This window comes from Dermacentor andersoni, chromosome 11 (assembly GCF_023375885.2).
Source record: "Dermacentor andersoni chromosome 11, qqDerAnde1_hic_scaffold, whole genome shotgun sequence".
In the NCBI taxonomy this organism is placed as follows: domain Eukaryota; kingdom Metazoa; phylum Arthropoda; class Arachnida; order Ixodida; family Ixodidae; genus Dermacentor; species Dermacentor andersoni.
The window spans coordinates 73,302,916-73,329,432 of NC_092824.1; the positions used below are offsets into that span (position 1 = coordinate 73,302,916).

At 46.9% G+C, this 26,517-nt stretch overlaps 2 protein-coding genes across 2 annotated transcripts in view; both read right to left on the bottom strand.

Moving 5' to 3' along the window:
- Positions 1-10,612, bottom strand: part of LOC140213997 (phosphate-regulating neutral endopeptidase PHEX-like) — a 136,809-nt gene extending 126,197 nt beyond the window's left edge. Inside the window, exons 1-5 of the mRNA XM_072285213.1 lie at positions 10,546-10,612; positions 9,962-10,092; positions 7,057-7,095; positions 3,069-3,107; positions 1,957-1,995 (exon numbers count right to left, since the gene is read on the bottom strand). Of these exons, the coding sequence (XP_072141314.1) occupies positions 1,957-1,995; positions 3,069-3,107; positions 7,057-7,095; positions 9,962-10,092; positions 10,546-10,612 (315 nt within the window). The remainder of the gene's footprint in view (positions 1-1,956; positions 1,996-3,068; positions 3,108-7,056; positions 7,096-9,961; positions 10,093-10,545) is intronic.
- A 2,161-nt stretch (positions 10,613-12,773) lies between these two features.
- The window catches only part of LOC126519818 (endothelin-converting enzyme homolog), a 35,152-nt gene continuing 21,408 nt past the window's right edge, over positions 12,774-26,517 (bottom strand). Inside the window, exon 9 of the mRNA XM_072285516.1 lies at positions 12,774-13,001. Coding sequence (XP_072141617.1) covers positions 12,876-13,001 — 126 coding nt within the window. The 3' untranslated portion in view covers positions 12,774-12,875. The remainder of the gene's footprint in view (positions 13,002-26,517) is intronic.

Below are 26,517 nucleotides of genomic sequence, written 5' to 3' on the forward strand. Positions count from 1 at the left end.
TTCGGTGGTCTATCTAGCGCATGACACATGCATCTGTCGCGCTTGGCGGGCCGTTAGCTTGCTGCTAGGTAACGCAAGAGAAGCAGGTCGCGAAGTATAAGTTCATTTACACGCAAAGCGTTTTAGTTTTGGCGGGCCAGAATAAAAAATAAATAAAACGTTGTCTCCAAGTTCATTTCACATTCTCTTTTCCCGTGCTCCTGTGAATTAACGGATAGGATTAACACTAGGCGTGACGTGTTTCCTGTTGCCAGTTTTCGCCGAGTGTCCCCTGTTGTGGGATGTCGTTCTCTATGTCCTAAGTCTCACGTTAACAACGCTCTGTCTCTCTCAACCCGTGACGATTAGGACGATCATTATGACGTTGCATTAAGACGATCTTTTCCTTCTTTCGCCGTTGGCTGTTTCTCACGGCACCTATTCGAGAACCGAGCGACTACTAAGCGAAATAATGTGCTCCATGTGGTTCTCGGGCACGACCTTTCCGAATTGCCTCCGCCCACCCAAGCCGTTGGCCTGCAGCAGTATTAGCGGCCTGCTTATTTCCATGACTGTTTTTTTTTTTTTTTTTTGCAAGCGCGCTACATACAGAAACGCGATTTGCAGAAACAAGCGAGCAATCAGGATCATGCCGCACTGGCACGTGGCTCAGTCGTAGTAGCCTGAGCGCACATCTTTACAGCTTGACCTACTTTCTGTCACGCCTTCACCTATAATACCCCTTATCACCTCTAAGGCTTTCCTCGTTTTTGCCAGCTGTGCTCCGATGTCATCCACTACGCCGAGAGCGCTTGAATATGATGTATATTGCTTTGGCAATAAAGGAATTTCTGTGCTAACGCTACTCTCGGAAAAAGCAAGCCTGTTGAAGAGACTCTCAAAGTGACCAGCCGCTTTGGCCTCCTTTACAAAACATTTATCGTTCAATTCCATAAGACAGACTTTCTTATATAGATCATTAAACTTCAAGGGTGGCACAAGGTCGAACTGGTTATCGAAAGCAGTCGGGGAATGTCCTTGTGCGAATTTTGAATAATTTATCTTTGAGCAGCATCGTCTGAAATATCGTCTGAAATTTACCACGTAAATGTTCAATACCTAGCGCAGTACACCACGAATTCACGGTATTTCAAAACAAACATCTTCATTCGAGGCGTTACACAGTATCCAAAAGGTCTAATCCTTTCGCTCAACTTCACTACGGGGTAAACTGAATTTTAAGCTATACAGAAAAAGGCGCAGAGCACGCAGAGGCTACACTGCTTGCATGTGACCTGGAAACATGAAAAAAAAATTTATGCAGAACCTCATCTGGGAGGTGTCCAAGTTTGCGCAAGCATTGTGCCACTTGCTCATCTCCACGCTGGCCGGTGTCATTATCAATGTTATGAAACTTGATTTGGCCACTACGAACAACAGCACTGCGGTGACACGAACTGGTGCGGACGGTGGCGCCAGGTGCGCTAATGACGTTCTGATCGTTATAACCCGTTATCGCTCGTTAGCGCCTTAACCATCCGTGACCAAACGCAGTGCGCCGACGGCTGCACATGGCACGACCGCGCGGACCGCGTCTTGAAAGCGATCCGCGATGCCGACAGAGTGCGCCGACTGCTGCTAGCTTGACGCGCTGTGTTGTGGTCGCTTACTTAGCGTTAAAGAGATACGCGTGGGCCCGTATATTGAAAGCGATCTGCGAAAAGCGCAGAGTACGGCGTGTTCTGAGAGCTCCACGAACGCTGTGGTCGCGCCGCTTCGTTCGCGTTGAAGCGACTGGCAGCACGAAGGTAAAGTCGCTCGCTGCTGTGGGCTGTATGTTGAAGGCGATCGTCTTAGATGACGCACGGACGGACGCTTGTCTCATTGGGTAAGCATAAAAATGGCTTACACATTTCATAGAGTAAATTCTGCACGCGCGACGACTCTTTCCGAAGAACAAATAAATAATCCACTCACGTTCCAGTATGCCTCCCAGTAGGCGAAACATTCTTGCCACTTTTCAGAAAGAAACGCAAAAGAAACAATAAATTGTTATTGTGCATGAGTGAGCAAAAAGGGTTACATTGAACGGACACTAAATAAAGAAGAACTGCTTGAGGTGTATATTACCGTTGCCCTGTTCGACCAAAAAAAAAAAAAAAAGCAAATTTAATGCGACAAGATTCTCTGTAACTTGGAAAATTCGCAGCAACGAAAATCGTTTGGCAGTGCCGCCTTCAAGTTCCCGACCCACCTTGCCGTGACCTCAAGCATTGAGACGGCGTCAGCTCTCGGGGCAGATCAAAATCATAAAAATGGACAACATCGTGCTCTGGAACAGCCGAACACTGGACACGGAAAGCTTCAAGGACTTTCGCCGAGACACAACGGCCCAAACAAAAACAAAAAAAAAAGAAAGCTTCGAAAACCATCACACCATGTCTGGGCTTTTGCTTTTCGGTGCAAAAATACTAAACGGCAATTCTGATCTTCAATTTCACTTGCCGAAATCACGGTATAATTGCAAAATGAAATAAAGGGCGAGGGCGCTGAGTCCTCGTTTAAGTAGTTCTTTGGTTCACACAATAATTAGGAACGAGGGAAACCACCACGTGTTAGGATTCGGAGGCCTTCAATGTAAGGGAACAGCGAGCGGACGGAGGCAGCGATGTATTGGTGCCACGCTTCTTAAATGAAATGCCGTTTTTAAAGAGAAACTTTGATAGCGAACTCTCCCGGAAATAGCAAATCTTGCGACTTGCCGCGTTGGTTAGCACTATGTCCCAGTGTTAGTTTGCACTATGTAAGGGTGCCTAATATTGAAAAAGACAGCAGCACAGAGCAACCACAAATGGCAGGAAGCGCAAAAAAAACGGTTCACTTGAGGAATTTGGAGTAATTTTTTTAATTAAAGGCAGTAACATAATTTTCACGATATATGTCCCATGTTGCTTGGAAAAATGATTAGCCTCCTTTCTATGTCGCAACTGAGAGTGTACGTTTCGCTCTGTTATTGACGAAGTGCCTAATTGCTTGTAAAAATTGACAAACAATAGTGAGAAAACAAAAAAGAAACGCTTCACACTTACCTGTTGATCGCTTTTGCCAGATTTATTACGTTCAGCTTCCTAGAAGAAATTTTCTTTAATTTAGAATGCCTGAAGAAATGGCGAAGGGAAAACTGGTGACAATAAAATTGAAAAACATGTTCTCGCTCAGAAAGACAAGAAAACAAAGCACACCTACGTTTGAGAGGGGTACCCTGGCGTCAATATTTGATATAATTCCCCACGGTACTGTCAGATTGGCTATGTGCTATGGCACTCTGTTGCTGAGCATAAGAGAGCAGGTTCGCTTCCACGCAGCTAAGCCTGCAATTCGTTCAGCTTAAAATGCAAATGCACTCCTGCATTCTGTATAGCTGCGCGTTAGTAGCTCCGTGTGGTCAGAAATGATCGGATACCCCCCAATACGCTCTGCTCCTTAAATCACCGGGCAGTTTTGGGACGTTTAGCCCCCAACTCAGTTTTTATGTTGTACTAAGAAACATGCATAGTCCCGCCTCAGCGAAATTGGAGACGACAAGTTTAACCTTTACTTATGCTGCCTGTAGTGGCAGTTCAAGTTCCGTCTATTCAAAGCAACATTGATATCTCCTGCTATTTTACGAGCCAGCATGCGGTGCTCTTCGGTACCGTTTTGTTCCTCTTGCTGCCGAAAGAAAGAACGACCAGTGTCATTTGGTACCCGAAAACACAGAGTGGCCTGAATCATGAGGTTGAGCTATTGATAGAAAAGACAGATAGCAGAACTAGACTTGAATTTAGTCGGCCTCTTGCAGCCTCCATTTTCTGTAAACCGATATTCCACACTTTATGAAGAAGTGCATGGTCAAGCATGGTGCCATATCGAGCGTGTTGCCTAACAGTCCGGCCTACATTACCTCATTAAGGCCCATGATAGGACTACGTACCAGAGTCCATTCGTTTTAGGTAACTATCGGTATTATCACACTCTAACTGCACTACGAAAATTTACTGAATTGCAATTTAACGTTTCAAACATTGCAACCGTGTAGTTTCTAAAGTGCGCTTGGCCTGTATGACACCAAAGCATCAAAAGTATGGCTGCTCCTCAAAATTATGCTATTGCTTGGAACTTCCTAAAACATAAAAGCCTTACGTTGCATGGTCAAATGAAACTTTACACACACCTGTTTAGTGTTAAGTTGGCAAAAGTTGCATGTTATAGACAAGCATTCTTTGTTTGAGAGGTATTGTTATTAGTATTTAAATGTGTAAAATATCAATCCGAATGGTGACAAAGAAGGGCATTGGCGTTGCTTTCAGAGGCGCGTGTGTTATAAGTATACTATTATATACAGTTTTCTTTGTTTTGTTCGGGCACTTTTAACCTTCCTTCAAGTATGAAGCAACTAGTCCTCAAGAACGTTAAAGTAAAATGTTATTTTTCCGTTGTAATTTAATGGCGTGTGCCCTTCCAGCTTGTTTCCATTGTTCGTCTATGTTATTTTTTGTATTGTTCCCGACTTCCAGCCTAACAAGTTTACGTGATTCTAATATCTCCTAAGGGCGGCCTTCTATTCCTCACGTATTTTGGACCATCAACGATCACTTTCACCGTTTCTCTTTGCTTCAAGCAATAATTGAACCGTACATTTTTTTTTCTCCCGGAATATTTCCCATTTTCTGGTTTCTTCATCCTGCGGCAACTACCTTTTTTTGCCGGCCTGTGCTCTCGTGATGATTCGGTTATTCAGTGAAAGCTTTTCGTATCTCCCTGTTGCACCAGCTTTTCGGTTCTTGTCCTTGTTATGTTGCTTCTCTTTCCGCATTTTTGTCGTAATTACATTGAGAAGCTCACAATATTTCCATTCTTTATTTCCATTCCACACTATTTACATTCTTTGCTTGGCCGTTTGCCAAGTTCTTTTTCGACTGTTGTCACTATATTTATTTTTTCAGCGTTCCAATTTAGCAGCGTAGCTTTTGGGCTTGTTGGTGCAAGATTTGAACAGCAATGAATAGCGCGCAGAGGACGAGACAGTAAAATTCACAAACACACGAACAGTATGACCGCTATTCCAACAAATTAAGATAAAAGGGCTTGCAAGAATGTCTTTATCAATGTCATAATAGAGGGAACCATTATATATTGTCTAATAGGGAGTACATTGTAGGTGAACACACTGATGTATCTGAAAAGCTGTAAAATAACGTTTTTTACAGTGCTGCCCGAATTTTGGGGGCCGTTCTCATTTATAGGTAATATATCGCTCTTAACATTACACACTGTTTTAGCTTGTTTGACAACGTCACGCATTCCTGATTATTTACACAAATGCAAATCTCTGTGTGCGATTTGCAAATCATCGTCAAGATCGTCATCATGAGCATAATATTATATCCACTGAAGGACGAACGTCTCTCCCTGCGATCTCCAATTACCCTTGTCTTTTGCTAGCTGATTCGAATTTTCACATGCAAATTTCCTGATTTCATCCCGCCACCTACTTTCCTGACGTCCTAGACTGCGCTTCCTTTCGCTTGGCACCCATTCTGCAATTCTAATTGTCCACCGGTTATCCACCCTACGCACTATGTCATCTGTCCATCTCCAAAATATTTATCTTAATAACAGTTAGAATACCGGGTATCCCGGTTTGCTCTCTTATCCACAACGCTCTCTTCCTGTCTCCTAACATTGCGCCCTCCGTATTTCGTTCCATCGCTCTTTGTGCGCTCCTTAGCTTGCTCTCGATTTTTTTGTTAACCTCCAAGTTTCTGCCCTACATGTTATTTGGGTAGAATGCAATGATTGCAGGCTTTTGTTTTGAATGACAGTAGTAGGTATGCTGTCAGTCAGGATGTGGCAATGCCTGCCGTATGCACTCCAACCTATGGGCATTCTTTTTGAATTGCCTTCTCATGACCAAGGTCCCCTGTGAATAATTGACCTAGATAAACGTACTCTTGTACATACTGTAGATGCTTATTGGCAATCCTGAATTATCGTTCTCTAGCCGGACTGTTGAACATTGTCTCGGTGTTCCGAATAATAATCTACAACCCCACTATAGCATTTTACGGTTGTGGTTCTCAATTATTAGCTGAAACTCGTCCCCAGCGCTGCTGAACAGGACAATGTCATCCACAAACCGACAGTTGCTGAGATATTTGCCCTTCATCCTCGCATCTAAGCCTTTCGACTTTAAGGGCTTGTATACTTCCAAACATGGAGCAAGTAGTACTGGAGGGACTGTGTGTCCTTGCCTGGCCCCTTTCTTGATAGGCAACTTTCTACTTTTCTGCCTCTATGACTGCTGGTATCTCTACTGAATAAAACACCTTTTCATATTCTATGAAAGACATAGAGAGGTTGATTGTACTAGGCAGCAAACGACAAAGCATACAAATATCCAACTCAATTGATCAGATAGAATACCCTGAACTGTCAAAACTGATCACCATGAAGAAACTAAGGGATATTCGAAATTATAACAGGGGAAGTAGTAAAAAATGGACGCAGCATAAAATGAGTGAGAAAACTTTGCATAGGGCAATGCGAGGTGTATGCGCTGAAATATAAGCAGGGTGATATCATCAGCAATTCCGATGATATAGTAAAAGCTGCGGAAGAATTCTATACTGAGCTGTACAATATAAAAACTGCCACTCCACCTTCATTCGAAGTAATGGTGAACATGGTACAGAGATATGCAAATATTTTAACACAAATAAACCATATTATTTAAAATGAAGTCTTCAGAAAGTCTTGGTGCGCGTCTTGGCATTTCATCCTCGTGTGTAGCATATCAAGCGGATCGCCACGGGTTCTTTTGAAATTAAGAAGGCAAATGCGATTTCCTGTTTCAAGTAGTGAGATCGAAATATGTAGGATATTCTTCAATGGTCTCTAAGTCCTACTTTCCATTTAACCGAATCATGCAGTGTAATTTATGCTCCACCGCTTATCACGGTAAATGTGTATATGTAAACACAGTAAATTGTTCTCTCATGGTAACTTCTTAAGCAGCAAAACACTTAGCCTACTTACCTTAGTGTCGTTCAGACTGTTATACGCGTAACAGAAATCCTATTGCAGCGAAAAAATATATAAATGCAAATAATGACCATCAATCAGCGGGACACAATTAATAAAAATTATCTGTATTACCAGGCGATTCCGTACATCTCATATATGATGAATGCGCTATATTATGAAATGGTAGTCTCCTGTAAACTTTCGTCCAGTACTTGAGATATAGGAACAGAGACACGATATTTCCACGCGAAAATGAGCCCTACTTTATTAAAAAGTTGCTTCCAATCCAGTTCTCTTTATGTTAATGGTTTACGGTATGCAACCTGCGCGAATGGGCTGTTCGGCGTATCATTTGCCACAGGCTAAAGCGATTCGATTTTGAAGCCGACGCTATATAATGGTATATTAGGAAAAGATTAGCTTCCAACGTGAATAACAATTACCTACAGACTAGAAATAAAGTTTTCAAATTGTGAGGTCAGTAATAACTGCGGTGAGCTTCGTAAGTAGTTAGACTTTTCTTAAATGCCTAATACCGAAACCATCCTTAATGATTGTCTGTATCAGGCAAAGCATTTGTAAAAGGTAAAGACGACTCGAATGTGTGGGCAAATTTTTATCTCTTCGGAAATATTCTTAAGTGTTTTCCTTGATGCTTCTGCAGTCGCATCTACTCTACTCATTATACAGGGTGTTCAAAATTAAGCTTCATGGTTTTCTTAAAATTACGCACTTGGGGGGGGGGGGGGGGGCACGCGAACACGACCTGGGCAACTAAGCTATGTGGCCAGGGGGACACAAAGTGACATGATAATTATCTCTGTGAGTAGCCCAATTTCCTTTATTGAATAATTACCTTGTTTTACTGCCGTAAGTGGGTATCCTTGTATTGAATAGCTAGAGGCAGTCGTGTTTCTACACAGTATCAGTTGGAAGAATTATTGTAGCCTGTCTGTTCTCCGAGATATCTGACGGCAAATTTTATTTGTCGTTCGCCTGATTACGCACGCAAGAGAGTAAGAATTGGCGCAAAGCTCCTCCGTGATGTGACGCGGCGGTCACGTGCGGAATTTAGTCTGACGTTTTTTCACTAACATCTGAGAGCCACCTCAGTCGCCTATCAGCATTGCTTGGCGTTTTCCGACGTGCTGGCCTTCAATTGAACTCTTCAAAGTGCAGCATCGGCCAACGTGAAATTATGGTCCTAGGTCACCATGTGAGTTCTCGCGGCGTCCAACCTGATCCCGACAACTTTCGTGTCTTGAAAGATTACCTTGTACCGCGTTCGGCCAAAGATGTAGAAGCTTTGATAGCTTGTGTTTTTACTCCCCACATTTTGTCAACAACTTCGCCGACATTGCCCGTCCTCTAACGCTGCTCCTAAAGAAGGAAAGTACATTTTCACGGGGTCGTCAACAAGTTGATGCATTTTAAACGCTCGCCAGATTTCTTGTTACTCCCCCATCTTGGCGCATTTTGACCCCACAGTGCCTACACAGGTAAGAACGAACGTCCGCGGACACGGCATCCGCGCTATCCTCGCACAGCAGCGACAAGGCCGAGACCTTATCATCGCACACGGCAGTCGCCTTCTCTTCCCTTCAGTGTTTTAAATCTTTATTCCCACAAGTTTTAACTCCCTAAACGCGAATGCCTTGCTCTATTTTGGGCAGTGGCAAATTTCGCTCGTGCTTGTTTGGCCGCACCTTTTCGATAATCACGGACCACCATGCGCTGTGCTGGCTCTCGTCCCTCAAACACCCGACTGGACGCTTCGGACGCTGGCCGCTAAATCTTCAAGAACATAGCTTCGATGACCCCTACGAGTCCGGCGTCTCGCGCCAGGACGCTGATTGCCTCTCATGTAATTCCGTGGGCCCTCCCAAATCCACCACCCATGATTCAGATTCTGTGTCGTCGCCATCTGCTACTTCAGCAACATATGCAATGAAATGCTCAGGGATGGAAACTTGCGGTGCACCACCTACGACCTAAACTCTAATCCCTCCGACCCGTCCCTCCACCTGTGCGTGCTCCGTGACAATATTCTTTGCCGTCCAAATACCAACTCCGACGGTGCTGAGCTTCTCCTCGAAGTACCTACGACCGACCGTTCTCCACTCCTCCACTAGTTCCACGATGTTCCAACAGCCACTCACATTGGAATATCCGGTACATACGATCACATACGGTGTCAATTCTTTTGGTCGTGCTTGTACCGCTCTGTGCACCAGTACGTTTGTGGTTTCGAGCCCTGCCAACGTCGCAGGCGTTCGTCCTTGCAGTTTGCCGGCCCCATTTCAGCCATTGACATTCCAACTAGTCCGTTCTACCGCTTCGGCCTTGATCTCGTTATGCCATTTCCGACTTCTCCTTCGGGGAACAAGAGGGTTGCCGTAGCTATTAACTATGCGACGCGATATGCCATCACACGGGCACTGCCTACCAATTGCACCATGGACGTTGCTGACTTCCTGCTTCACGACGTCATCCTCTACCACGGCATTCCACGGTAGCTGCTCACAGATCGCGGTAGGTCTTTTCTTTCACACATCGTCGAGGATATTCTTCGCTTTCGCTCAACATGTCACAAGCTAACCACCGCCTACCACCCGCAGACTAATGGACTTACACAATACTTCAACCGTACACTCATCAAAATCATACTCATGTACGTTTCAGCAGACCACCGTGATTGGGACAAGAGCTTGTCAATGGGACATTCGCAAAGAACTTCCCCCCCCACGACACTGCCGGCTTTTCCTTATTTTATGTCTTGTTTGGCAGCCACCCCACGTTGCCCTTTAAGGCACTACTTCCCCCAGCTCCCCACGCTGCTACAGAATATGCTCGCGACACTATCGCTCATGCTCAAACCGCTCATAACATCGCACGGGACCGTGTGTCTTCCTCCCACCTTCCTCAAAAGGCCTGTTACGATAGTCACCACAGAACCGTCCCCTTCGAACCAGGCTCCTTGGGGCTTCTTTGGAGCCCTTACTGCCACGTCGGCCTGTCTTCGAAACTTCTTTCCCACTACTCCTGGCCCTAAAAGGTTTTACGCCAGCTCACCGAAGTGACACACGCAATAACGGCGACACGTAACTAAATGAGACACGAGACTCAATGGCGCGTTTTGGATAATCTTGGTGACATGCTCTGCGATTAGCGGTGCCCGTGGAGCAAGTGCGTCTTCGCACGGTGATGTTGCTATCGCCCTTTTGGCGTTCTCGACACGCTTTCACTCCCGTACGATGGAGTTCATGGCGTTGCAAGCCTTGCAAATGAGCATATTGAATGCATCATCTCCTATCTTTTCTAAAAAATGTCTCACTTTGTCTGACTCCGTCATGTCATCTTCCGCTTTGCGACAAAGGACCAGCATGGCCTGTATATAAGAGAGACAGGACTCCGTAGATGTTTCGGTATGTGACGCAAGCGCCTTATTCGATTCGATAACATTGGCGAGCCTGCCAGCATCCCTTTATCTTCGTCACCTGCCTTGGGGTGTCTTGAGCAGCGGAATGGACCTTGGACGCCTGATGACTGCTGGGAGTGCCGCGGGCATATCGGCCGAGACTATAATGGCACTGTATCACGAGGAACAGAAGCGATTAAGAGAAAAACGCGCAGAGGCGCGAGAGGTTGCAATGGAAGAAGAGGAGAGAGGTAAGGCAGCTGAGGAGAGAGCGAAAGCGGTGGACGAGCGTGCATATATGAACTTGATGATAGAAAAAGAGCTTATGGAAAAGAAATTGCAGCTGCGCGCAAGTAACAGTGGAGAAGAGGCAGGAAGTAGGAGCTCAAATGTGGTACCTCAGAGGATAGCGACAGTGTGTCCCCAGAAATTAATCGCCCCATTTGATGAAAAGCGAGATGACCTAGATGTCTACATACAGCGTTTCGAGTAAATAGCAACTGGGCAAGGCTGGCAGAGGAGTGTCTGGGCGACGGGATTGGGTATGTGTCTTGTAGGGGAACCGTTGGCCGTGTACAGCCGGATGTCAGCGCCTGACGCACTAGATTAGGACAAGGTGAAAAAGCCTCTCCTACAACGCTTCAGCCTAACGGCCGAATGTTTCAGGGATAAATTCTGAAGCTCCAAGCCACACGAAAACAAGACGGGCCAGCAATTCGCCGCTCGAATCTCAACTATTTTTATCATTGGTTGGTGGTAGCTAACATAGAGAAGACATTTGAAGACTTGAGGGACATCAAGATTGCAGAACAGTTGCGAACATAGAGAAGACATTTGAAGACTTGAAAGACATCATGATTGCAGAACAGTTCCTAGCATCATGTCATCAGGGAGTGGCAATATTCCTGAAAGTGCGCAACTTGAGGACGGTGGCGGAACTATCCGAACACGCCGACCGCTATTTAGAAGCCCAAGGCCAAAAGAACTTGGAAAGGGGAAGGAAGATAAGAAGATACCAGATGAGAAAGAACAGACTCGGAGCACAATGAAATGTCTTATGTGTGACCGGATAGGGCATCGGGCTGTGAAGTTTCTCTTGGGTCGCACTCGCACTTCCACGTTGAAGTGCGAGGAGTGCGGACGGCACGGGCATACAATATGAACCTGCCGAGTTAAGTCAGAAAATAAGACTGCCTGCATTGTTGCGACCGAAAACACGATTTATGTTGACAGTACGCAAATGGAGCAGACGGTGTCTAGCGACAAGGCAAGCGCTGTCACAACGGCGCCGAGGTCGGAAGACCCGGAAACCTCCGTGCTAATACTAGTGAGAATGCTGCAGGGTCAAAAAGTGTCTGTACTCAGAGACACTGGGTCCAACATTGTTTTGGTAATGCAATCCATGGTGTCGGAAAAAGACATCACCGGTACAGAAACGCCACTTCGATTGGCGGGTGGTACGGTACGGCGAATGCCTGTGGCTCGTGTATTGCTTCTGACGCCTTATTACTGCGGTTGGATTGAAGCCCGGTGCGTCAAAGAACCGCTTTACGATGTCACTCTTGGGAATGTGCCGGGAGCGCGAAGAGTGGATGATCCAGATCCCCTATGCAGTTTTCTCAATACCCGAATTGCAAATAGGACGGAGCATGAATCCACTGAAGCCGGTGGCAAAGACAACGAAAGAAGTTCGGATCCGTATATCGGAGAAGCTATCATATTGCCAGTGGAGAAAACACAAGGAACCAAGGTAGGAAAGATGTCCATATAAAGAATACTTCAGGCACCGCCGTGGGTATAACTTCTATATAGCACGTATCGAGCAACAGAAAGCTGCATCGCGAGTTTTTTTTTTTTTTTTATGTTGGTGGTATCATTAGGTCTTTGAAAGCGTTAGGCCCTATGCTGCGTTTACCGTCAGCCAGACGGTAAACGCAGCATAGGGCCTACCGCCTACCATAAATATGGCGTCAAGTAACAACACAGCACGTAAGTACAACTATATATTCTGACACCAAAAGTGTTCTATCGCGAGAAAATGAAATCTGGTATATACAAAACAATCAATCACTAATCACTGTATGTTGTATAACATGCGATCTATAAATTGTTCCTTGCCTCACGGAACAAGCTAACTATATTTCTCGCTTATTGTATTACTGTAGGCTTGTAAACAGCAAAGTTCCTGGCAAATCTGTGTTTTGATTTCAGCTCTAAAAATGATTAAAAAACTTCATTTGGGAATTTTGTTCGGTGAAGAGCTCTCGGCAAACATTGTCAAACTAAAAAAATAAATGGCAAATACTTTCAAAAGTTCCCGCCACTTCTTATTTAGTGCTGGATAGACATAAATTCCGGGTAACTATGTAGGATTTTCTACCTCCTTTATACTACGATATTCCAACGAGTTTGTCTATGTGCCTTGTAGATAACAAGCTATGTGGTTAGATAGCATATTTTTCTCTGGTCTGCGAAGTACTAATAGCATAAAAGTTATACTTACGTATTTACTGGAATTCGCAAAGAAGGCATCGTATACCTGAAAAAGAAGTATTTTTAGTTTCTTAACAATGTTTTATGTATAACGAAAATGAATGCTTTTAAAGAAAGAACTTTCAACTCACAAGTAAAACAGCTAAAGCAAGACATATTTGAAAGTTTTACCTTGTGGACACTCTAGCATACATTTTTGAATGAATCAATACGTTACAGGCGCTTTCAGAGACATATATAGTGAAGTAAATATAAATATTTTGCAAAATGTCGAGAACGCTGTGCGCACGTTGCGTTCCCGAGCATATCGTTAAATAGAGACATGCAGGTATACACATGACGTGCGTAGATGGATGGATAGGTGGCTGTATGAATGCTATGAGCATCCCCTATAAACTTGGGCAGTGGCTTACGCCACAAAGCGGCTCTTATTTCACCAAACACTGTTAGCTATCCATTTTTTTTTTTTTTTTGCAGACAGTCTTCCCAGCATCCATTCTTACAATCCCTTATTAGGAACTTTGGGTTTGTACCCCTCCGTTGTTTTCGTTCTCCGTGCTTCTCTGCCATAAAAAACCCGAATGCATATTACTGATCTCTATTGTGGACATTTTTATTTCCCCCCACTATCTCTTAATATATAGGCTTCAAGGAAGCCAGCGGAGTCTACATCTTCCACCAGCCAGATATCATCCAATTCTAACAAACGTATTCCATCATTTCCCTAGGTTTACCGCAGGAAGCACATACTTCTTGTTCCTTGACGTAACTCGCTTTATAATATGCGTTCTAAGGCATCCTGATCTTATAGCGAAAAGTATAGAGCTTTACTTTAGGCTATCATAATTTTTTTCATTCCTGATTTCATTTTAGCTCTTAGCTCTTACTCATGGCCTCCACCCATAATCTCAGCCATTCTGACTTAGTAATTATTTGTTCAAGCATACTCGTTTAATATTGTTTGTTGCCATGTAGCTTACTATACCCGCTGCATACTTGATTGTAAGCTTTCTAGTTCGTTTCCTCCACTGTATGTCGACATTCTTCCTGTAGGAATAATTGAATATTCTCGGAACGCATTTATTCTGTTTCAGATTCCTCAGTAGTTCTTCGAAATTAATTTTACTCTAAGCTTCCCTCGTTTCAAAACTTGCTCAGCCCACATCATCCGGCAGCGTTTCATTTGTAGTCTACCCATGAGTATCCAATGCGAGCCGCCCCACTGACCTTTGGTTGCTATGAAGTCTTGATTGTACCTCTGTCTTGAACCAAAAACAGCGTCCTGAAATGTAAGTCCTGGAACCATTACTGTTTCGGAACCTCCACGAACACCTGTTACCTATTATCCTCATTGTGCTCTGTACATCGCAGCTTGTGGGCAGCTGGTGGCCCATGCGCGCTCCACTACCGGCCTCAATGAGCTTGCTTTGTACGTACAAGCCTCAGTGAACATGCGCACAGTATGTTTTTTGCATAACATCATCCTGGGAACACGAATTGCATTCACGGGAATGCAATAAATTGAATATCTCGGCATGCGGCCTGCTTCCGCTCTTGCACCACGAAGGCATCGTTGACTACTACAAAGCGAAAGCGGTGACGGTGAGAAGCCTTAATAACAGCAGCCTGCACTATCACCAAGTCTTGCGTCATAACCAATTTCATCATTTCAAACTACCCAAAAAAGAGGGGAGCCAACCAAACGTGAGATTCTGCGTCATTCTTACTTGTGTACTAATGTAGCCATCCCGCGTGGCCCTCTATCATGGTCGAAGTGTCTTCGCGATCGCCATAGTAGACGGTCACATGATTGCATCAGCTTATCACAAGATCACTTATTATCCTTGGCTCTACAAACGTGACTGCTGTCGTCCACATGAGTGTAAATAATGAATTACTAGCCATGCGTGCACTGTAACCATTCCTTAAGCTGCACATGACTTCAAAATTAGCGTAAAATACCGGTAAGTCTCGCCATGGCCACATAGTGGCTCATTTCACTGGTGAAGTGGATGCATTCAACATCATATTGAGTGTTGCGCAATTGTAAAATAGTTATAGCATACGGCTGGAACTGCACACATGGGCACGCTGATTGCATAGAGGCACTGGGAGGGCATGTCGAACTTGAGCGGAACAATGCGTCAGAAACTGCGCAAAACATACAAGCACTTGGCGGGGTTACGTAGCCGCCTACTAGACCATGCCAGTGTCTGTTCTGCGGAATGGCGTCTGAAAACCAACGTCGCCTCACTGCAGCAAAGGGTTATCAGCTTTATGCAATTCTTACCGCACCACTGTATCAGCACGAAGCACGTGGATAAATACGCGTGCTTTTCTCCTTGTTGCTTTCGGCGTTGATAATGCAAAGCAAGGGCGCGATCGGAGATCTTTGTTCGATACGCGTTCTGTTCGGTTGCTGCAACGTCACAAAGTAGCAGTATGCCAAATTTCTGAGAAAGGGGCGGAGAGAGCAGCCAATCGGCAAGCGGTGAACTCCCCAGAAGTTTACTTCCCTCGTTTGTCGTCTGCTTGCACACAGTATACTACAAAACGAAATGTTTCTCGTCTTCCAATGAATCAAATCTTTATCTAATTTTTTCTTCTCAAGCCTAAACACGTTTCAAATAGTAGTACGTGTGACTACTACAATTTATAACTATTATTTTCTCTGCGTCGTACCTAGGTGGTGTCGCGCCCAGCAAGAAGAAAAAAGAAAAAGGAAACGACGGGGAAAGTGCCGCACTTTTCAAGACGAAGCTACAACATTCCAGTGGCTTGCTGGCACCGATGAAGGGGTCAATTTCGCTGTACAACCGATGCACTATTTGTTTCAAGAAACGAAAGCGACGCTGGAATTCGCTTTGTGCCATTTCTTCAAACGCGTTTCGCACCACCATCCGCTCTCCTTCCTCCTCGAGCAACGCCAGCGCAACAACGTAAGTTCCCAACGCAAGCGTCATTTTATCGAAATAAACTATGGATTGGATCCGAACGTGCCATTCCGCAGTCGCAGCCACCGGCTTGATCCAATCAAATCCTCCAGACGCACCATGCGAAGCCGGTCTCATAACGAGCACACTGTTACGTTGATCGCTCCAAACTTCCCAACTCCCGTCGGGATCGGCGCCTAGCAGATGACGTGCTCGGTTGCACGATAATTGACAGGAGCGCGTCGTCATTTTGACGTCACCAAAACCATAGCCGCGCCCCGGGGCTGGCAAGGTCGGCACGGAGTAGGCCAATAGCGCCCACCGGTAACCGAACGAACGCGCCGAACAACGATCTCCGATCGCACCCCAAGTGTCTGGCTTTCATAAATTTAAGAAGCGTAAGAAAGTGAAGCCGGCGAGTCTCCAAACTCATAGAGGTTGCTGCTTTGAAGCTGAGCATCGCTATGTAAGAAAGCTTGTTAGTCGTAAAGTGAGGTTTTACAGACTCCTTTTCAGGCTTGCAGGAACAAACCGTTGTGTACTAGAGATGACACAATCCACCATATCAAACATTGCACAACAGACACATGTACTCTGTGCTTTAGGACGTAGCATTTTTGCGAATAGTCAACGGGATTGTATGATGTATGTGTTGTAACATCACTGTACTAAGGGGCTTGAAATCCTGCAAAGTACAAAAGCACCAAGAGGCGGTGAGTCACAGGTTAGTCAAAGCCTGTAGTAGACCACTTTTAAAGCGATTTGACTGAATACAATTTTACAAGAGTGGCTCTCATAGAAAATTTCTCGCAGTGTTTACGGCATGCTGTCAGCCGATCTTGTTGATGCAACAAGATTTCACCCCCAAGAGGTTGCTTTCTTGTTCGATTTCAGTTATACTGAATCTTGAAGGTTGCGCCCGCCTGCCTGCAGCAGCTAAGCACAAGGGTAGATACTACGTATGAGGGGTCACTATGTCATCTTTAATGAAAAGTTTCACTTTAAAATATTAAAATTTCTATTTCCTACAGACAACCAACTTCGTGTCTCAGCACCTAAGGAAACATCATCTGCCTCTACTTCAAGATATTCGTTGAAAAGCTTCTAGATTATTTGGCGGATTTTCTTCATTGTTGGGTAGGTGGCAGTGGCGTGTCGTTTACGTAACTTCGCAACATAACGTCTGTTTGATGTGATGAACATTGCAGATACCCAATTATTGATTAATAAAAAAAAAGAAACTTCTGTTGCACGACACAAAAAAGCCATTGTGATGTATGTTTTAGAGTTGGTGAAAACGACGTTGCTCGCGTTCTACGGTGTTAGTCCTTTCGCGTGGGAGCTCACTCTATGAGTGCCATTGATCTGTGGGCCTAAGGCATTATTCACATGACATCGTTCGCAGCGCCTTTAGCCGTGGAAGTTGACTTAACGGTGGTTGCCAATGTTCGTGATGATCAAAAGTAACGTACAGCGGGAAGGACGAGGACTGCGAGAGACGAGATACACAGCGATGTAGTCCTTGTCGTTCGCGCTGTACTTTATTTTTGATCAGGAATTACGAACTAGCCCAAGCAACTACCCTAGTTCGTGATGATAATGGTTCTAGAATCAGGGGCCTTGTTTATTTTCTCGGCATTACTAGGTACCATTAGTGCTACTCATGTTGTTTCTTTTTTTGCTTTTGTCCTATTATTGACATCAGCATAAAACATGACATTTATTCCGATATAAAGAAATGTTTAGTCTGTAATTGCCTAGTCGTAAGGAATTGCTATGTTTACTTTCTTTTTGTAAACAAGCACATAAATAGGTGAGCAACTCGCTGCATATCTGCAGGAAAGACCGCTACAGAGAGTCGACGATAATATAAAACGACTGTTCGGCGGTAACCTACATAAATGTTTATTTCAGGGAAATATCACAAGAAACCAACAGACACGGACACCAATGACAACATAGGGGAAATTACTTGTGCCTAATGAATTAAATAACGAAATAATAAATTAATGGAAATGAAAGTGGATGAAAAAACTGCTTGCCCAAGGTGGGAACAATCCCACAACCATCGCATTTCGCGTCCGATGCTCTACAAATTGAGCTACTGCAGCGCTGTTTCCCCATCCACTTTCTTGGCTTTTCATGTTTCCTAGTAGAACCCTGGGAGTGTTATCCAGCACCACCACTCACAGACCTTGGCGGCGGATGTAGAACATCCTTTCTGCCGCAGGTGTCAGGTAGAGCATCGCACGCAAAATGAGAATGTTGTGGGATCGTTTCCCACCTGCGGCAAGTTCTTTTTTCATCCACTTTCATTTCCATTAATTTATCCTTTCGTTATTTGATATATTGAGCACAAGTAATTTCCCCATATGTCCTTGGTGTCAGTGTTTGTTGGCTTCTTGTGATATGACAAATAAAAATATTGGCCCCTCGGTTAACCCCCTCTCTTCTCGCTTTTTCTGGGGAAATCACTTACGCACCTTTAAACATCAAAAAAAAGGCTGCAACTCAGTGAAGTAGGCTTAAACCTCCAGGTTCGTGCTTCTCACATTTCCTTATACCTCTGGCGTTTACAAGGAGCAGGAAATGCGGCAGTATGCGTCAGCGTTTTCTCAGTTTTCGCGACCAAGAGGAAGCTTGGATTTCTCTGACGAATAGTCAGTAACGCCAGTAGAACACATAGGCCCTGTGGCAAGGCAAGCGCTTCGAGGTAAATCCCGTGCAATGTAAGAGTGATCCATGACCGTTCACAAATAGTATTCAGAAGCGAACACTTATCTAGCGCCCTATCAGTATCACCCACTGTACCTGAAGGCTTTGCCTAGGGTCTTCTTTATTCCCATTATGCAATAACGATGTTGCCTAGCATGTATGTAGCTTCAAAAATTCGCATGTTTATTGACGACTGCGTAATTACCGAACCGTTACTAGCCCATCTAACCAAATAATACTACAGCCAGACCATGACCACCATCTAAAATAGTCCGATGAGGGGCTAATGTGCCTGAACCCTAATAAATCCAAACTTATTTCATTCACTCGTCGTCATATCCCATTTTCCTTGCAATATTGTTCGCATAACTGGTGAGCCGGTAACTACCTAATAACGCCTTGGAGTGACCTCATGTAACGATGTGTCTTGTAACGCGCGCGTTGCTAATGTCACGTCATAACATAAAAAGTGCCGGTTGAAAAACGCCATGAAAACACAACCCAACAGATGTAAAACTACCGGCTTAATATCATTCGTCAAATCTAAGTTAGTCTACTCATCGCCCATCTGGAACCCACACGCAGTGAATCTCATAACCACTATTGAATCCGTTTAAAATCATGAGTCTAGATTGATTCATGTTTCTTGTTGATATCACATCAGCGTTTCATCCTTGAAAATTCAGTGTACCTTATAACCTTTGTCCGTTGGTCAGCGCGCTGCTACTCCGTCTCGCATTCATAAGTTGTTTTTTTTAACTCACGCTTTTATGTTCGTCTTACTATCTTCCGTCAGTTCTCTAAGCAAACCGCATTGGTTATGCAATGCAAGTCACACACCAACGTGCCCGTGATGTGATGTTTGCTTCTTCAGTTTTTTTCCCAGAGCAGCCAGAGACAGGAAATGCCTTTCACACATATCTGCTGTCATCTGCGCATTAAGAGCCATGCAAAGCGGTATAGTTGCCCTTGCACATTAAATTATTGTGACAGTTATACTGTAGTGAAGAACTATAACGGTATAGTGGGTCGTCCTCTAAAGAGCTTTCTAGTGGGTCGTGCTCTTCAGCGATTTCGCTTCTGAATGCCGCTCGTGCTGAGAGTCTGTGCCCTGCACTAACAGTCAGTCCCGAACGTCGGTGACCAGTAAACGGCTTTGCAAGTGGTCAACGTCAACTCTGGAAGTTCGATCCCGTACCCTAAGCTCATCCACTCTTGAAGACGCGTCCCAGCAAACGCTTCCTACTCCATCCCAGCAAGCGCCTCCTCAGTCGGTCCTGTGCCCTGGTGTGCCTCGCCACAGGGACCCTGTCATTTTCAGCGGCGCGGAAGACACGGAAGTCGAGGACTGCGTGACGACATATGAAAGAGTAAGCGCCCACAACAAATGGGACAATCCCGCCAAACTGAGCAACGTGCTCTTCTATCTCGTTGGTGTCGCCAGTCTCTGGTACAATCACCATGAGTCTGATTTGCTGATGTGGTCCTCGTTCAAGACTTCTTCAGAGGCAGTGTATGGTCGCACTCCTGTGCGCAAGCTCCAAGCGGAATCGCATTTGTGAGAACGTGCACAGAAGCAGGTTGAATCATTTACCGACTACATAGAAGATGTACTGGACTTTTGTAAGAAAGCTAATGAGACGATGTCGGAATCTTACAAATTAAGAAATGTCTTAAAAGGGATAGAGAACGATGTTTTCAACATGCTACTGGCTAAGAATCCTCATTCCGTGGTATACATAATCACTCTATGCCAAAGCTGCGAGGAGCGGCCCAGGCAGCGCTTGTTGACACGTGGCCCTTCCTCGCCCGGCGACCTCATTGCTGGTTTGGCTACCACCTCCGACCAGTCAGCGTTGATTGCTGAAACGAAAGCATTCGTTCGGGACCAAGTTGCACACCAGCTCCCCTTGATTTCATTTGCTTAGCCGCCGCATCCCCAACAACCCGCATTGAATTTAGGCCTCCGCTCTGCCCCGTGATCGAGTAGGAAATCGCCGAGGTCTTGCCAGACCAGAGCTAACATATTCTTGCGGCTGCATCACTTAGCTACGCTGAGGGCGTTGCGCCGCCCCAAGAGGTCCCAGCGGTTGCACCACACAGTTACGCTGAAGTCCCCCACGTCCTGAGGACCCAGCCACTCTCTTCAAGTATGCCTATCCGTTCTGCCGACTTCCTGCCTAGACCCCGACTGCCGCCCGGCGTGCAGTAATGGATGCAGCCGGCCTGACAACGCGTCCTGTGACATGGATGGGAGATGCCGCGGCGAGCCGGTGGCCAAGAGTGCTTAATACTGCCGAGTACTGGCCAATATGCGTTACATGCTGCTACGCCGATCACAGCACACGTTTCTGTAATCATGTTCCGCCGCCTATCGCCGCACCACCCGTGACATGCCAGTCCAACCGTCCATATTACGGCCCCCCGTCAGCTATGTCACCGAAATGCCGGCCGACCGGAACCATACCACCGTTCATCGTCTCCACGCCGTCGCTCACTGCTGCCGATGCGATCTCGCCCCGCAACTCGGGACGAAGAAAACTAATATTCGCAGTCCAAGAGGCAAGGGCTTCGATAACATCGAAATGTGAAAGTCCTCCCCGCGGTCCCTCGTCCGTAATCGAAGTGTTTGTTGAAGGTGTTCGTGCTTCTGCACTCGTGGGCACTGGAGGCGCTGTAGGTCTTATGAACGCTAAGCTTGGGCGCTTAATTCGGAAAGCCACAACGCCCCTTTCTGGACTGTCTCTCCGCATGGCCAGTGCTCAGCACGTTGACCCCTAGGCCGCTTGCACTGCTCGTGTTGTCATCGCCGACATTCTATATGCCATAAAATTCATCATCTTTTCATCGTGCTCTCATGACCTTATCCTCGGCTGTGATTTTTTATCGTGCCACAATGCCGTTATCCATGTGAGCACGGGCCGAAATATAACTCTCGCAGCTGTTGCATTTGCCACTCACCTATAATTCTTCGCTTTCGAGGAAACTATTTATCACACCCGACGGCTTATACAAATGTAACGCATTGCTTTTGGATTTTGTAATGTGCCCGCAACATATGAGTGCATGGTCTACACAGTTCTGTGCAGCTTGAAGTAGCACGTGCATGTGCTATCTTGACGGCGTTTTTTTTTTCTTTTTTGCTCTTAACTTCCCCACGCATCTTCAATGCTACGGTATGTTTTAACCTGTTTAACAAACGCAGGGCTGCAGCTAAACCTCAAAAAGTGCCGATTTGCTACTCGGCAGCTGATAATTCTAGGTTACGCCGTCTCAAAGGATGGAATTCTCCCCGATCCAGCCAAACTTCAGGCCGTTGCCGAATTCCCTAAACTTACATCCGTCAGACCTACTCAGTTATGTACGTCTGTGTTTCTACTTTGGACGCTTCATCCGAAACTTCGCCACCATCATATCACCCCTGGCGAAGCTCCTTGGAAGCGGCGGGCCCCTCACTTTGTGGTCATCAGAGTGCCACTAGGCGTTCGAAATATCGCGCGTTTTGCTGACGTCACCTCCAATTTTGCCCACTACGACCCGACGACCTCTACAGATGTGCACATTGATGCCAGCGGAATTGGCTTCGGCGCATTCTGCGCAGCGCAAACACGGGTTTTCTGAATACGTTGGGGCTCATGCAAGTCGCACGGTCACAAAAGCCGAAAGTAACTACTCTGAGACAGAAAAGTAATGTTTGGCGATCATCGTGGCTCTTAATACGTTCCAGCCATATTTGTATGGCCGCTCATTTGACGTCGTCACGGACCACCACACACTTTGTTGATGTCACTGAAGGACTCCTCAGGCCGTCTTGGCCATTGGGCACATCGCCTGCAGGTCTACGATATTCGCGTGCTCTACCGTAGCGGCCGCCAGCACGCTGACGCCGACGCCCTCTCGCGCTCTCCATTGGCCGACGACAATGGCCGTTGCTCCGTATCCCAGCTTGCCGTTCCTTTTATCAACCTTCGCACCATCGCTTCCGAACAGCGCAATGACCAGTGGATCGCCTCGCTAATGGACTTGCTCTCTGATCCACTGCCATAACCAATGACTCGCGCATTACGTCGTCAAGCCCACCACTTCGCCATTCCCAATGACCTACTCCACCGACGAAATTACACCGCCGATGGCCGCCAGTGGTTGCTAGTAGTGCCCCGCAGTCTGCGTCCTAGAATATGCAAGTCATTCCATTCTGCCTCACAGTGTGCACATTTGGGAGTATCCAAAACTTACTAGCGCATTCGACAGCGTTACTACTGGCGCGGTATGTATACTACTGGCGCGGCTCGTGTCCGATTGTCAGTGCCGAAAATCTTCACCGCGCCTCATGCCAGCCGGTCTGCAACCGTTACCTCGCCCTACCCAGCCGTTCGGGTGTGTCGGCATCAATTTGCATGGGCCACTTCACCCGACATCTGCTGGTAACCGCTGAGCCATCGTGGCCCAGCGGTTACAAACAAACAAATCGCTGGGCGTGTTAAGTCTGCTCAGATAGCATCGAGGTGTGACGACTTTCCAAGCATGACGCGAACTTTTCAGCGAAAAATGGAACAAGAATACCATATGCAGCAACTATTAGCAATTCTCGCCGTGAACTAGCTACCTATTTTCTGAAGACATTTCCCAAAAGCAACAATATTGTTACGTAGGAAGACGCAGACGAAAAGCTATGTACAAATATATTTACAAGGAAAATACGCTGCGCTTGGCCAAGAGGCAACAGCCCGCGCTAGCTTCTAATCGTCGTCGTCGTCTTCACACTGCTGGCCTTTCGTGATCGCGCATATTGTGCCGTAGCACTACCCCCGGCTGCAAAAGCGCCGTCCCGGAGCGACTAAAGATCGGACTCGGAAGCAGTGTAGTAGGCCTTGAGCCTACTGACGTGTACGACATCACTAGATGCCACAGGAGAGGACGAGGTTGAGGCCACAGGAGCAATTTCGTAAGTCACAGGCGTCACCTGGCGCAGCACGCGGTAGGGCCCTGTGTATCGCGAAAGGAGCTTCTCTGAAAGTCCGACGTGACGAGAGGGCGACCACAGGAGCACGAGCGCACCAGGTGAAAACTGTACGTCACGATGGCGGGCGTTGTACTGACACTGCTGAGTGGTCTGTGAGGCCGTCAGTCGAGCACGGGCAAGCTGGCGTGCATGGTCAGCGAGGGCGATGGCGTCGCGCGCATACTCGCTTGTTGAGACCGCAGCAGGAGGAAGTGCCGTGTCTAGGGGCAAGGTAGGTTCGCGACCGTACAGTAGATAAAAGGGAGAAAATCCGGCAGTGTCGTGCCGGGAAGAATTGTACGCAAATGTTACGTAAGGAAGGGCAATGTCCCAGTCGTGGTGGTCCTTGGAAACGTACTTGGCCAGCATATCGGTAAGAGTACGGTTTAACCGCTCTGTCAGGCCATTGGTTTGAGGATGGTATGAAGTAGTCAGTTTGTGTTGAATGGAGCAGGAACGCACAATGTCAGCGATAACTTTCGAGAGGAAGTTTCGACCACGGTCAGTAAGCAGCTGTCGCGGGGCGCCATGAAGCAAGATAATGTCACGCAAGAGAAAGTCCGCGACGTCAGTGGCGCAGCTGGTAGGGAGAGCCCGAGTGATAGCGTATCGGGTGGCGTAATCAGTCGCGACGGCTACCCATTTGTTCCCAGAAGATGACGTGGGAAAGGGACCGAGCAGGTCTAATCCAACACGAAAGAACGGTTCCACAGGGACGGTGATCGGCTGGAGATGACCGGCAGGTAGCACCTGAGGTGTCTTCCGACGCTGGCAGGGATCACAGGCAGCAACATAGCGTCGAACGGAGCGAGCGAGACCAGGCCAATAGAAGCGGCGGCGGACGCGGTCGTACGTGCGGGTTACCCCAAGATGTCCTGAAGTGGGTGCGTCATGCATCTCAAAGAGCACAGTCTGTCGTAGCTGTTTTGGCACGACAAGAAGAAGGTCAGAGCCGTCAGGGAGGAAGTTCCTTCGATACAGAATGCCACCCTGGAGGACATATCGGCGAACGGATGCGTCGGTAGGTGTAGAGCGCAGACGCTCGATGAGTACTCGCAGCGATAGGTCTCGGTACTGCTCATCGGCGATGTTACCGAAGGCAGAGACAGAGAAAATGCCGTTGGCGCTACTACTGTCGGCGTCGTCAGGCTCGTCGACCGGGTAGCGAGACAGGCAGTCAGCGTCCTTGTGTAGTCGGCCAGATTTATAGGTGACAGTATACGAATATTCTTGGAGGCGTAAGGCCCAGCGACCAAGTCTTCCTGTAGGATCTTTCAGTGAGCATAACCAGCAAAGCGCGTGATGGTCTGTGACAACGGAAAAGGATCGGCCATACAAGTATGGGCGGAATTTCGCAACCGCCCACACTAGGGCCAGACACTCACGCTCAGTGATGGAATAGTTGCGCTCCGCGGGTGAGAGGAGCCTGCTGGCGTAAGCGATAACACGGTCGTGGCCACGCTGGCGTTGTGCCAGTACTGCTCCAATTCCGTGACCGCTGGCATCAGTACGGACTTCGGTAGGCGCAGAAGGATCGAAATGGGCCAAAACGGGAGGCGTTGTGAGCATGTCGATTAGATGAGAGAATGCAGAGGCCTCGTTATCGCCCCACTGGAAAGGAGCGTCTTTTTTCAAAAGGTCGGTTAGTGGACCACTTGAAACCGTGAAGAAGGGAGTCCATCATGCGTTCAAAAGTGGCAGGGGCGTTACATAGACCGAACGGCATCACTTTGAATTGATAAAGACCGTCGGGTGTGACAAAAGCAGTCTTCTCGCGGTCGAGATCGTCCACGGCAATCTGCCAGTAGCCGGAGCGAAGGTCAATAGAAGAGAAATAGCGAGCACCGTGGAGGCAGTCAAGGGCGTCATCAATCCGAGGTAGGGGATACACGTCCTTTTTGGTAACCCTGTTAAGGTGCCGATAATCCACGCAAAAGCGCCATGAGCCATCCTTCTTTTTGACCAGTACTACAGGTGACGCCCATGGACTATATGATGGTTCAATAATGTTCTTGGCAAGCATTTTGCGAACTTCTGCGTGAATAACTTGACGCTCAGCTGGTGACACTCGATACGGGCGGCGATGAATAGGAGGGGCATCGCCGGTATTAATGCGATGTTTGACAGCTGTAGTTTGGGCTAAAGGACGATCGTTAAAGTCAAACATATCGTGGTAGGAAAACAGGACGCGGTAGAGTTCACGAGCGTGGTCGGAGGGCAAGTCGGGGGCAATCATTTTCCGTAAGTCAGCGATGGTACAATTTGCCGACTGCGATGGTAGAGGAGTATCGGATGAAGTGTCGTCTACTGCAATGGATGCTACTGAGTGATCCTCGAATGAACAAAGCTGGGCCAAAGACATCCCACGTGGCAGCACTTGTGTCGTCAAGCCAAAGTTGACCACTGGCAGGCAGACGCAATTCGCCGTAATAGATAAAACTGTATGGGGTACTGTGATCCCATGTGTAAGGAGGACGTCTTGCATAGGAGCCGCGATGTAGTGACCGTCGGGGACTGGTGGGGATGACACTAGGTCAACGTAGGTCAGTGCCGAAGGTGGCAAGCGAACGAAGTCGGCGGAACTGAGGCGACTGGGGTGTGGTTCAGCAGGATCCAGAACAGGCAGGTCAAGGCGGAGAGTACTGGCGGAACAATCGATGAGAGCAGAATGTGCGGAAAGGAAGTCTAAGCCGAGGATGATGTCGTGGGGACAGTGGGCGATGACTGTGAATAGCACGATTGTTGAGCGATCGGCGAAGGAGACGCGGGCGGTACACATACCAATTACGGGGGCTGTTCCGCCATCGGCGACACGGACAACAGGCGTCGTGGCGGGCGTGATAATTTTCTTGAGCCGGTTACGAAGGTCAGCGCTCATTACGGACAAATGCGCCCCAGTGTCTATGAGAGCA